The sequence below is a fragment of the Capsicum annuum genome, chromosome 7 (assembly GCF_002878395.1).
Source record: "Capsicum annuum cultivar UCD-10X-F1 chromosome 7, UCD10Xv1.1, whole genome shotgun sequence".
NCBI lineage: Eukaryota > Viridiplantae > Streptophyta > Magnoliopsida > Solanales > Solanaceae > Capsicum > Capsicum annuum.
Window position 1 is genome coordinate 155,209,315 of NC_061117.1, and position 13,430 is coordinate 155,222,744.

General features: G+C 38.3%; 1 protein-coding gene across 1 annotated transcript; it reads left to right on the forward strand.

Annotated features, from left to right (window-relative positions):
• The first annotated feature begins 2,120 nt into the window (after positions 1–2,120).
• On the forward strand, positions 2,121–3,838 carry LOC107852965. Its single transcript, XM_016697996.2, has 4 exons — positions 2,121–2,244; positions 2,749–3,058; positions 3,222–3,414; positions 3,467–3,838. Exons 1-4 carry the CDS (start codon positions 2,121–2,123, stop codon positions 3,836–3,838), a joined length of 999 nt encoding a protein of 332 aa, XP_016553482.2.
• Positions 3,839–13,430: the final 9,592 nt, after the last annotated feature.

Genomic DNA, 13,430 nt, shown 5'->3' on the forward strand with positions numbered 1-13,430 from the left:
AGCAAAGTTATGAGAATAACAAAACCTAAGCTACCATCCAAGAGTTGAAGTGTCAGAAGTATACGAGTTGGAAGTCTGTGTATGACTCACATCAGGAAGTTGTACATAAACCAGTGTTCAAAGCTATGAAAGACAAGAGTCCCAGGTAGATACAAGTGAAGGACATAAGTCATACACTAAGGTACGACTCATAAGCAGAAGTCGTATACTGAATAGAAAGTTGAAGCCTTAGGAGATTAGACACTGGTACAAATACGAGAAGGCAGGGTACGACTCGTATGATGTCGATACCAGTAAAGACCGAGTTGTACCAACTAGCGACATAACTTTACCTTTCCCATTTTTGTTGGGATTTTATGCTATTTTGAAATACTATACATACCCTAGGGTTTATCTTTTATTAGGTTACTCTCTCTTATGTTTTAGTACAATACTTTACAATACTTTTACAATTATTCTTAAGATTTTAGGTTTATTCAATTCAAGACTTCAAATTTTATTTATCTTATTCTTGTACAATTAATTGTATGTGTTTTTCATTGATAATCATGGTTTCTTGCACAAACATGAGCAGTTAATCTCCTTACTAGGGTTATGGGAACCTTGGCGGATTAACTACGTAGAGAAAGTGTGAGACTCATTTGTTCTAGAGTTATGCATGTATCTAAATTTTCTTCACAATAATTAATCTCAAGTAGTTGCAGTAGCTTAAGATAGCTTGTATTTGCACCCATCCCCAAAAGGGAGTTTGTGATTGGTAAAAGAAGTTAACACAGTGATTTGAGATTTCTACCTCCACCTTTTAGTCCCCACATCTTATCTAATCACTTTATCCCAAAAGGAGTGGTAAACTGAGGTCGTAGCAAGGAGTAACAAGTAAACACCCTAAGACTTAATCGGTAAAGGGTGAGATTTATCTTTATGCCCATAAGGTGGCTAATAATACCTATCTTGTAGACTTTGCATGCAGTACAACAGAATAGTTGGATTGAACATGAGAAATTTATGGAGTTGAGAAGCCAAGGGGAACACAAGCCTAGTGTTCATCTCCTATTTTCTATAACTTCAAAGCACTCTAGATTTGGTTACTACTTGCGATAGATACTAAAATCCCCCGTTTACTTTCCTGTACTACTTGTGGATTACATCAAGTCAAGAAACTATTCACGTTTTCACGGTGGGATCAACCCAAACCTAGTTAGTTTATTATATTTACAATCAATTGCATTATACTTATGTTTGGATTGTAGTTTTTGGCGACATCAAATTTTGGCGTCGTTGCTAGGGAAGATGATTTGAGTAGCGAATTGAGTTGGTGAAGGTCACAGGTTTTTATTTTCTATTTTTTATTTGGAATATGCCGATGTATGCCAAGTACTAAGAGTAAATGCACTCCCTTACTCCCTTTTGATCCAGAACTAGAGAGAATCTGTCAAACATCGAGAAGGATGTCAGGACAAGTTTGTGATGGGGTTCAAGTCCCCCCACCTGTAGATCTAAATGCGAAACTCGCTCATGCTCTATTAGATCCATAGAATATTGTAGACATACAAACATAACACCTTTTGGAGCAAGAATGAAGAGAAGGAGAAAAGGCTAGACTTGCTACAGAGGTTGAGTTTGCTTAGTAGGTGGACTAGTTAGGCCTAAACAGGTAGTTGATCATCGAGCTCAGAGAGGTAGAGCTTCAGCTATTCCAGCATATAAATACTTAGACCCATATGAGGAGGAGAATGAAGATCTAAGTTATGGTGAGCCTACTGAGTTAGAAGATATTGTTTCTCCTACTTTAGCTCCTAATGTGAAGTTTGCTATTACTAGTGCAATGATCCAATTGTTAAATCTGAAGGGTGTATTTTCGGGTACAGCTAAGGATACTGCAAACATACACCTTGCAAATTTTCTTGGGGCCTGGTTTTGATTCAAGAAAAATTTTCCCTCCTGCACAGATGCTACAGTTTAAGGATGAAATTTACAATTTCAAATAGTTACCTGCAGAATCTATGTATGAGGCCTAGTTTTGATTCAAGAAGAAAATAAGCATGGTACCAAATCACAGAATCAGAGGGTCTAACTTTTCAAAAATCTTATATAGATCATTGAATGACTGTTCGAGAGCTATGGCAAATACTATTTTAGGAGGAGCATTTATGCATCTTCATTGGGATATTGTGCAGGAAATGTTAGATAATATCACTGTGACTAATAGAGGAAGGCATACTAGAGATTCAGAATATGGTGGTGGTACATATACTTTAGAGTAACAAATACTTACAAGAAGATAATGATATAGTAGCACAAGAGGTAGCATAGCTTCATACAGATATTAGGTTGCTTACAAAGCAATTTGCAACAATGAATGCTGAGAAAGTGAATGCAGTAGTAGAATAGGGATCTACTTCTAAACCATTCAAGATTGAATCTGAAGAAGAGGCAAAGTATCTTGATCGTAGATTGGCAGATTTCTGAGCCCAAGGGCAAGGGAATCAAGGTCAGAACTATTATAATAATAGATACAAAGATAAGAGTAGAGACAGAGATGGTGATTGGCAGCATAAAGATGTCTATAAGGAGAAAAGTGACAAGTATATTCCACCAGGTAGTCATGATGCAGAATCTATAATGGAGGTACTTTTGTCTAAGCTGGTCAAAGGGTAGGAAAGTCAAGAGAGCCATCTAAAGGATACAAAAGCAAATTTGTCAGGTTTGAGCCAGAAAGTTGAATCACATGGTACACCAATCAAGCAGTTGGAGAAAAAAATTGGTCAGATGTCAGCCACAATAAATCGAGACAGCATGGCACTTTTTCAAGCAATACAGCGGTAAATCCAAGAAATGATAGTCACTGCCAGGCCATTACCACTCGGAGTGGTAAAGTCACTGCAGACCCACCTGTACCTATTGTTGATGAGAAGAAGAATAATAATGAGCCAATTGATGTAAAGAGCAATAGCAAGCAGAATGAAGGAGAAGAGAAGGTTACAGAGCCTGTGCTGAAGCCCATTCCAAAACCTCTTCCTCCTTATCCACAAAGGCTGAAAAAAAAAACAAGAAGATGGTAAGTACCAGAAGTTTTTATCTATGCTAAAAGAACTGTCAGTCAATATACCACTGATAGAGGCATTGGATCAAATGCCTGGATATGCAAAATTTATGAAGGATCTAATCACCAAAAAGAGAGCAATTAGTTATAAGCCGGTTGACAATATTAATCATTATAGTGTTGTAGCTACTAGATCATTTGTGAAGAAGAAAGAGGATCTTGGTAGTTTCATTATACCTTGCACTATTGGATCTTTCAACTTTTCACGTGCTTTGTATGACTTGGGTGCTAGCATAAACCTCACGCCATTTGTTATATTCAAGCAATTGGGGTTGGAAGCTCCAAAACCTACCACCAAGAGACTAGTAATGGTAAATAAGAGGGAAAAAACTTGTTGGTATTTTATATGATGTATTAGTGAAGGTGGCTTCTTTCATATTTCCGGCAAATTTTGTCGTTTTAGATTATGAATTGGACTTCCAAGTCCCAATTATTCATGGAAGACCATTTTTGGCTACAAGAATGACATTGATTTATCTAGAGTTAAGGCATCTAATGCTGAGATTGAATGATGAACAAGTGATAATCAATGTATGCAAGTCCATAAGGCAGGTTAATGAATTGAGAGTGATATTTGTTATTAATGTGCATGATGAGAAGGCAGATTCATTCCATGATATTGATGTAGAGACTCTGTGGGATGATGGTTCTGATGCGGTTATTCCTATTACAGAGAATCTAGGTATTGAAGCTGTTGCAGTTGTGATCATAAACTTTTATGTTGATGGTATATAGGAGTATGAGGAGTTACTAGGTGTACTATATGGGAGTGGTTCTTATAATTTTGCACCAAAGGAGCTTGATTTAGACTTGAAGAATAGGACTACTCTACCTACTCGTCCATTCATTGAGGAACCACCAGTATTAGAGTTGAAGGCCCTCCTATCCCACTATGGTATGTATTTTTAGAGGTCAACAACACTTTGTCAGCTATTATTATAGCCGATCTGAGACAGTTCAAAGTAGAAGCATAATTTTTAGCGTTGCATAATTTCAATAGGGCTATTGGATGGTCTATTGGAGATATTATCAAACACACTAGTTGCTAGACCTTAGAAAATTTCTTGAAATTCTGATCTTTAGACCCAATACGAGAATCATGGAAATGAGTCGTATGTTGGGGTAAGGATGGTATGGTCTAGTCGTGTAACACCCCAAATATCATCCTGAGATGCCACACAGTGTCCAAGGCTACTCATAGCCTCAAGCTAACCTTTAATCCAAAACACTACCCTTGGGTTCCAATACAACAACATACACGCTACGCTAAGGATATATATATAAGTACATATCATATCACATCTCAATGGAACGAAATATCGTTAGACTATACATATATGGAATGTCTATACACAAACCAACCCAACAATACACTAGTCTGACATAGCCTCTATACAGCCAAATCAACGAGCCATTGGGACAAACCCCCAACTGACTCAACATACCAAAGGGATCACAAAACAATAGCACCAAAACTAGCAACTTGGTCCTCGAACCATGAGGACTCACCGCTGAGTACCAGAACCTACATCATGGTAAGAATGTAGCCCATAGAGAAATATGTGGGTCAGCACAAGTACGTACTGAGTATGTGGGGGCGCATGCTAAATATAAATGATATCATAAATTTCGTAAAAACGTACATATGGACCATAATGACACACCTGGCTTGAGTGACATTAAATCATGCAACTCATAACATCTTAGATAGGAAATGTAGGAGAAAAACCTCATAAATCATTATAGATCATCATAGGCAACTTGACTTACCACATCAAAACTCAGAGTGACTCGGTATTTCAATAAACATGACTCTTATGGAGAGGGGAGTTTCCTATAACCGACAACCCCACATGAGCTACGTGGAATACCAACGTTTGAAACCCCCGTTGGCGGGAGCATTATACTCTTTGCCAGGGAGTACGACCTTAAAACTGCAATAATCACAATCGAGCTCTCTGGCCAATAATATCATCATCAAACAACCCTACGGTGGCACATAGGTTTGGGGAAATACCAAATTTCCCTCTCCGTGCTAAGTACTACTCCCCGACAAGCTCAGAACACGTTAGGAAATCCACCACAACATCACAAGGGTCTATCATAAAGACCAAATCAAATCTCTTTCTCATTTATCAAATCATATCAATTTGTGGATTCCTAACTCAACACATTTTAGCTCAAAACATTTTAATCTTCCTCAACATCAACAAGGTATCAATGCGCTGAACCATAACCGACTCGACATTTGGACAAGGATATGAAGACTCAATACATAAAATTTTCAACAATTTAACTCATCAAAACCATCCGGAAAATACCAAGACTCATTGCAACTTCAATATCAACATTTCTCAATTTGCCATCCAACTCTCATTTAAAGGTACTTGAGACATCAACCCATAGTAGGGATATAGAATTTCCAATATCAATTATAAATTCATAATAAGGAAATAGTGGAATGATGGTATAAATCAAGGCTTAACAAATTAAATCATCATACTCTCATAATCAAATACTTTTTGGACATAAATCCATCTCAACATCATACACATATCGGATGACATAATCCCATAGCTCATGGACAATAATATAAGATATAAAACCATATTTCTAATTCATGGTAAAACATGTAAAATCTCATGTCACTGTAATTCAACAAAAATATCGGGCACAAGATCGAAAGGATAATCTTGTTCAAAGCCCCCCATACCTAAAAATGGAAGATGAATATGAACTTCTGACTCCAGAACTTTATTCATGAAAATAAAGGTTGCTTCTTGAAGCCCTTAACATGATCAACTTGAATCCCAAATCAATTTGAAATTTGTACGGTTCAATCAAGAGACATGGAAGGATGAAATTTAGAGTAGTAAGGTTGGGGTTTGAGCCTTAGGAAATTTTGGAGAAAAATGAGCTATTGAATGCTTTTAATGGACTTAAATCCATGGTTTACCCAGATGGATTAGAGTGGAAATGACCAAAATACCCTTAAAAATCAAATAATGTCAAATTTGTCCTTTGGTGGACTGTTTTGATAGGCAGAAGTAGATCAACCATAACTTTTTTCTCCGATGGCCAAATTGGATGAAACCTATTTCATTGGTTTATGTACAAGGAGTTATGATCATTTGAAGTTGACACTAAAATTTTCCTGGCCTCAGTATTTTTTTCCTGCACATTTACTATTCACCACTATTCACAGTTAGATCGGAATGATCATAACTCATCGCTCGAGTGTCCGTTTTGGATGATCCACATATCGTTGGAAAGCTTATTCGATGTTCTATGTGATGACGGGTCGCATATCCAGAAATTCCACAAAGAAAAATTATTAATCATGATAAATAACAGAATTCAACACATTTTTGTCCGAGATCTTAATGGAAAATTTTTTTGGGGCATCACATCATCTCTCCCTTGGAAAAATTCATCCTCAAATGTTGATAGGTAGGTCAAGAATACTATGAAAATGAGTATATAGAGAAAAATCATCTTGCCTAAGAATATACTTCATTCTAGATTTTTTTGGATATCATCGAAAACACACAAGCCAAGATAAACATAGCAATAAGGATTAAATCAAAAGAGAACGATACCTTTGACATACTCAGGATTCATAGGAAAGAGGTGGGGATATTTGGCGCACATATCTGCTTCGGCTTCCCCAGTAGCACTCTCCACGAATTAATTTTGCCAAAGCACTTTAACCAAAGGAACTTCCTTGTTTATTAGCCTACGAACTTGAAAGTCAAAAACCTCAACCGGAATCTCTTCATATGAAAGAGTATCTTGAATACCCAAGCTTTCGGAAGGATCAATCACAATAGAATCACCAATAGACTTCTTAAGCAAAGAAACATGGAAAATCGTATGGACGTTAGATAACTCCGCGGGTAATTCAACCTTAAATGCTACCTTCCCAATGCGATCCACAATCTTATAGGGACCAATGTAACGGGGACTTAGTTTCCCTTTCTTCCCAAATCTCTTCACCCCTATCATGGGTGAAACTTTCAAGTACACTAAATCACCAACATCAAATTCAAGGTCTTTCCTCCTTACATCTGCGTATGATTTTTGATGACTTTGGGTGATTTTTAACCTTTCCCGGATTAACTTAACCTTCTCCATAGCCTCAAACACCACATCCGGTCCAGTCGCGGCAGCCTCACCAACTTCAAACCAACCAATGGATGATCTACACCTTCTACCATACAAAGCTTCAAATGGGGCCATTCCAATAGTAGCTTGAAAACTGTTGTTGTAAGCAAACTCGATTAATAAGTGCTCATCCCAACTACCTTTAAAATCAAACACATAAGCCCTCAACATAACTTCTAAATTCTGAATGGTCCGCTCGGCCTGACCATCTGTTTTCGAATTGAAAGTAGAACTTAAACAAATTCAGGTACCGAGACCCTTCTGGAAAGATTTCCAAAATTAAGAGGTAAACTGAGTACCTCTGTCAGAAATAATAGCCAAAGGGATTCCATGAAGTCTGATGAGTTCCCGAATATATATTCTAGCATAATCTTCATCTTTATACGATGAATACACAGACAAAAAATGAGATGATTTCGTCAGCCGATCTACGACAACCCAAATCGAATCATGATGGCAATGAGAAGGAGGCAAACCAACTATGAAGTCCATATTCACTTCTTCCCACTTCCAAGTAGGAATGCTAAACTCTTGCATCACGCCACTGGGCTTTTGATGCTATATTTTCACCTGTTGACACGTGGAACACTTTGCCATAAATTTTGCTATGTTCCTCTTCATACCGTTCCACCAATAGATTTCCTATAAATCATGGTACATCTTGGCAGCACCAGGATGGATGGAGTATCGTGTACCATGCACTTCTGCCATATCCTCTGCTTTAAGTTATCAACATCAGGAACACATAATCTTTCTCAAAGTCTCAAAATGCCATCTCCTCCTTGGGAGAAAACCTCCACCTTTTGGTCTTTAACTGACTCTTTTAACCTGACCAAGGTAGGATCCCTATCTTGCTTCTCCTTCACTTTCGAAACTAAAGAGGATTCGGAACCGCTTTGCACTCCTATACTACCCTCAGCATCACCAAACAACCTAACCCCCAATCTAACCAAATAATGTACCTCACGGGCCAACTCTTTCTTACCAATCTCCATATATGCTACGCTACCTATGGAGTTCCGACTAAGGGAATCTACTACTACATTGGCCTTTCCCAGATGATATTGCATGCTCATATCATAATCTTTCAATAGTTATAACCATCATCTCTGCCTAAGATTCAACTCCTTTTGGGTGAATACATACTGCAAGCTCTTATGGTCCATGAAGATATCGACATGGACATCATACAAATAATGTCTCCAGATTTTCAAAACAAAAACTACGGCAGCTAACTCAAGGTCATGGGTAGGATAATTCTTCTTATGAGGCTTTAGCTGCCTGGAAGCATAAGTTATAACCTTGCCCTTTTGCATCAATACACAACCCAAACCGACTCTAGAAGCATCACAATACACCACAAAACCATCAACACCGTCAGGCAAAGTCAACACAGGGGCTGAAGTGAGTTGAGTCTTCAACTCCTGAAAACTCTTCTCGCAAGATTTGAACCACAGGAACTTCACTTTCTTTTGGGTAAAATGGGTCATAGGAGATGCAATAGATGAAAACCCTTCAACAAAATGATGATAAAAACTAGCTAGACCCAAGAAACTTCGGATATTAGAAGGAGAAATAGGTCTAGGCAAACTCCTTATAGCCTCTATCTTTTGAGGATCAACTCTAATAGCTTCAGAAGAAATAACATGACCCAAGAAGGCTACAGAGTTCAGCCAGAACTCACACTTACTGAACTTAGCATACAACCTATGAGTTCGAAGAGTTTCCAACATGATTCGGAGATGATCTGCATGATCAGCCTCACTTCGGGAGTAAATAAGAATATCATCAAGGAACACTATTATAAATAAATCCAGATATGGTCGGAATACACAGTTCATAAGATCCATGAAAGCCGATGGTGCATTAGTTAACCCGAAAGATATCACTAGAAATTCAAAATGACCGTAACGGGTTTGGAAGGCTGTCTTTCAAATAAATCATCAATTCAAGAAAGCAGTATTTATTATTGATAATAACCCTATTAAGCTGTCGGTAATCAATACACATCCGCAAAGAACCATCTTTCTTACGCACAAACAGGACAAGTGTACCTCACGACGACACACTAGGTCTAATAAAGCTTTTGTCTAAAAGATCTTTCAATTGCTCCTTCAACTCTTTAAGTTCCACGGGAGCCATGCAATATGGAGGAATGGAAATAGACTGAGTATCGAGAAAAAGGTCAATCCCAAACTCTATCTCTCTATCAAGAGGTACTCTAGGGAGATCTTTTGAAAAGATATCAAGAAACTCATTAACAACATTAATTGATTGAATGGTCGGGGTTTCATACTTAGTGTCTTTAATCCAAACCAAATGGTGGATGCAACCCTTGGAAATCAACTTCCTTGCTTTAAGATAGGATATGAAATGACCCTTAGGAATCACAGAACTCTCGGACCATTCGAGGATAGGTTCATCAGGAAACTGAAATTTAACCACACGGGAACGACAATGAATAGACGCATAGCATGAGTGAAACCAATCCATACCCAGAATGATATCAAAGTCAACCATATCTAGATTAATCAAATCAGCATACATAACCCGATGAAAATAATGGGACATTTCTTATACACCCGCTTAGCAATGACTGACTCTCCTACCAGAGTAGAAACCAAAATAGGCTCAGAAATTAGTTCAGGATCCGTTTCAAAATTTATAGCAACCAGAGGTTTCACATAAGAAAAACTCGAACCGAGGTCTATCAACACATAGTCATCAAAATAAAAAACACAGAGCATACCAGTGACAACATCGGGAGAGTCCTCCTGCTCCTGACGAGGTGGTATAGCATAGAAACGATTCTGGTGTTGACCGCCAGTAGTACTAGATAAAGCACCCTGAGAAGGAACTGGACGGGCTGCAGGAGTTGGGGCACTGGTAGCTTGACTCTTGGGACGGGCATCACGACTTCGCTATCTGGCATACAGGCAATCTCTAAGTATGTGGCCCAACTTGCCACAACCAAAATAGCCCCACTGCCCCATATAACACTTCCCAAAATGGTCTTTACCACACTTAGCACACGAAGGAGGATGAGGCCGATTGCTTACACTGTCCTGAGACCTGGAAGGTACCGACCTATTCTCGAACTCCTGCCTTCCCCGATATATGGGAGCACTAGCTGAGGAAGGCATAGGTATAAATAGACGTCTCTAAAACTAAGGGTGACTCCTTCCGGAGAATCTAGTCTGACCATACCCCTGGTGCTCCGATCTGACTCTCTTAATCCCTCTTACTCTTTGTCTTTCCTTTATCTTATCTGACTCAATCTATTGGGCATGAATCATTAACCTAGGAAAATCAATCTCCCTGTTGATCATAGAAGATCTACATTCTTTCACCACATAAATCGACACCCCAGTTAGAAACTTGCTCATACTAGTCCTCGAGTCAGCCATCATATTGGGAGCGTACTTTGATAGCTGATTAAACTTAATACTCCTTTACCGACATGGATCTTTGTCTCAAATTCATAAACTTCTCTATCTTAGATTCCCGTAGCTCAAGAGGAAAGAATCTATCCAAGAAAGCATCTTGGAATAATTGTCAAGTCACCGGAGCGGTATCTTCCTCTCTACCTTTATTCCACATCTGCACCCAGTTATAGGCCACATCCTTTAATCGATAAGAAGCCAGCTCCACACTTTCTTCCTTGGTCATATGCATAATCTATGTAATTTTCTTTATTTTATCAATATACATCTGCGGTTCCTCACCTGCTCTCGACCCATGAAACTCTGGTGGATTCATCAGCATAAAGTTATGATTCATCCTACTGTCTAAGTATTTTCCTACGAAGGTGGAGCATTGGCCTGAGTATTGGCGGTAACTGCCTGGGCTAGCGTCTGAAAAGCTTCCCAAAATTTGGCATGGGATACCATCTCATGTAATGGATCAACGGGTTGAGGTTGGTTGTTGTTTCTGTGAGCTCGACGTGGAGGCATTTTCTATCATAAGAATGCATGAATACAGCAAAAGGAAATAGTTGTAAGCATGATAGACTCTTATAGAAAGAAAGAAACGACTTTTCCTAGAATGCCCCATAGCCCCTTGATTATAGGTGTGGCATGCTAAACACCGATGCTCAAGACTCTACGTAATGCGGCTTATCAGACTCCCTAGGACTCTTCACAACCTTCGACTCTGATACCAAGTTTGTAACGCCCCAAAATATCATCCCGAGATGCCACACGGTGCCCAAGGCTACACGTAGCCTCAAGCTAACCCTTTAATCCAAAACACTACCATTGGGTCCTAACACAACAACATACACGCTATGCTAAGGATATATATATAAGTACATATCATATCACATCGCACATGGCAGGGAATATCATTAGACTGTACATATATGGAATGTCTATACACAAACAACCCAACAATACACTAATCTGACATAGCCTCTATACAGCAAAATCAACGAGCCATTGGGACAAACCCTCAACTAACTCAACAGACCAAAGGGATCACAAAACAACAGCACCAAAACTAGCAACTTGGTCCTCGAACCATGAGGACTCACCACTGAAGGAACGTAGATGTGGCACCCGAATATTACTGTCGCGACTGGGGCTGAGTACCTGAACCTACATTATGGTAAGAATGTAGCCCATAAATAAATATGTGGGTTAGAACAAGATACATACTGAGTATGTGGGGGCACATGCAAAATATAAATAATATCATAAATTTCATAAAAACGTACATATGGACCATAATAACACACCTGGTTTGAGTGACATTGAATCTTGCAACTCATAACATCTTAGAGATGAAATGTAGGAGAAAAACCTCATAAATCATTATAGATCATCATAGGCAACTTAACTTACCACATCAAAACTCGGAGTGACTCGGTATTTCAATAAACATGACTCTTATGGACAGGGGAGTTTCCTATAACCGGCAACCCCACATGAGCTACGTGGAATACCAACATTTGAAACCCCCGTTGACGGGAGCGTCATACTTTTTGCCAGGGAGTACGACCTTAAAATTGTAATAATCACAATCGGGCTCTCTGACCAATAATATCATCATTAAACAACCCTACGGTGGCACATACGTCTAGGAAAATACCAAATTTCTCTCTCCGTGCTAAGTACTAATCCCCGATAAGCTCAGAACGTGTTAGAAAATCCACTACAATATCACAAGGTTCTATCATAAAGACCAAATCAAATCTCTTTCTCATTTATCAAATCATATCAATTTGTGGATTCCTAACTCAACACATTTTAGCTCAAAACATTTTAATCTTCCTCAACATCGACAAGGTATCAATGCATTTAACCATAACCGACTCTACATTTGGACAAGGATATGAAGACTTAATACACAATATTTTCAACAATTTAACTCATCAAAACCATCCAAAAAATACCAAGACTCATTGCAACTTCAATATCAACATTTCTCAATTTGCCATCCAACTCTCATTTACAGATACTTGAGACATCAACCCATAGTAGGGATACAGAATTTCCAATATCAATTATAAATTCATAATAAGTAAATAGTGGAATGATAGTACAAATCAAGGCTTAGCAAATTAAATCATCATACTCTCATAATCAAATACTTTTTGGACATAATTCTATCTCAACATCATACACATATCGGATGAAATAATCCCATAGCTCATGGACAATAATATAAGATATAAAACCATATTTCTAATTCATGGTAAAACATGTAAAATATCATGCCAATGTAATTCAACAAAAATACCGGGCATAAGATCGAAAGGATAATCTTGTTCAAAGCCCCCCATACCTAAAAATGGAAGATGAATATGAACTTCCGACTCTGGAACTTTATTCACGAAAATAAAGGGTGCTTCTCGAAGCCCTTAACATGATCAACTCGAATCCCAAATTGTTGAAATTTGTACGGTTCAATCAAGAGACATGGAAGGATGAAATTTAGAGTAGTAGGGTTGGGGTTTGAGCCTTAGGAAATTTTGGAGAAAAATGAGCTATTGAATGCTCTTAATGGACTTAAATTCATGGTTTACCTGGATGGATTGGAGTGGGAATGACCAAAATACCCTTAAAAATCAAATATTGTCAAATTTGTCCTTTGGTAGACTGTTTTAATAGGCTGAAGTAGATCGACCATAACTTTTTTCCCTGATGACCAAATTAGATTAAAC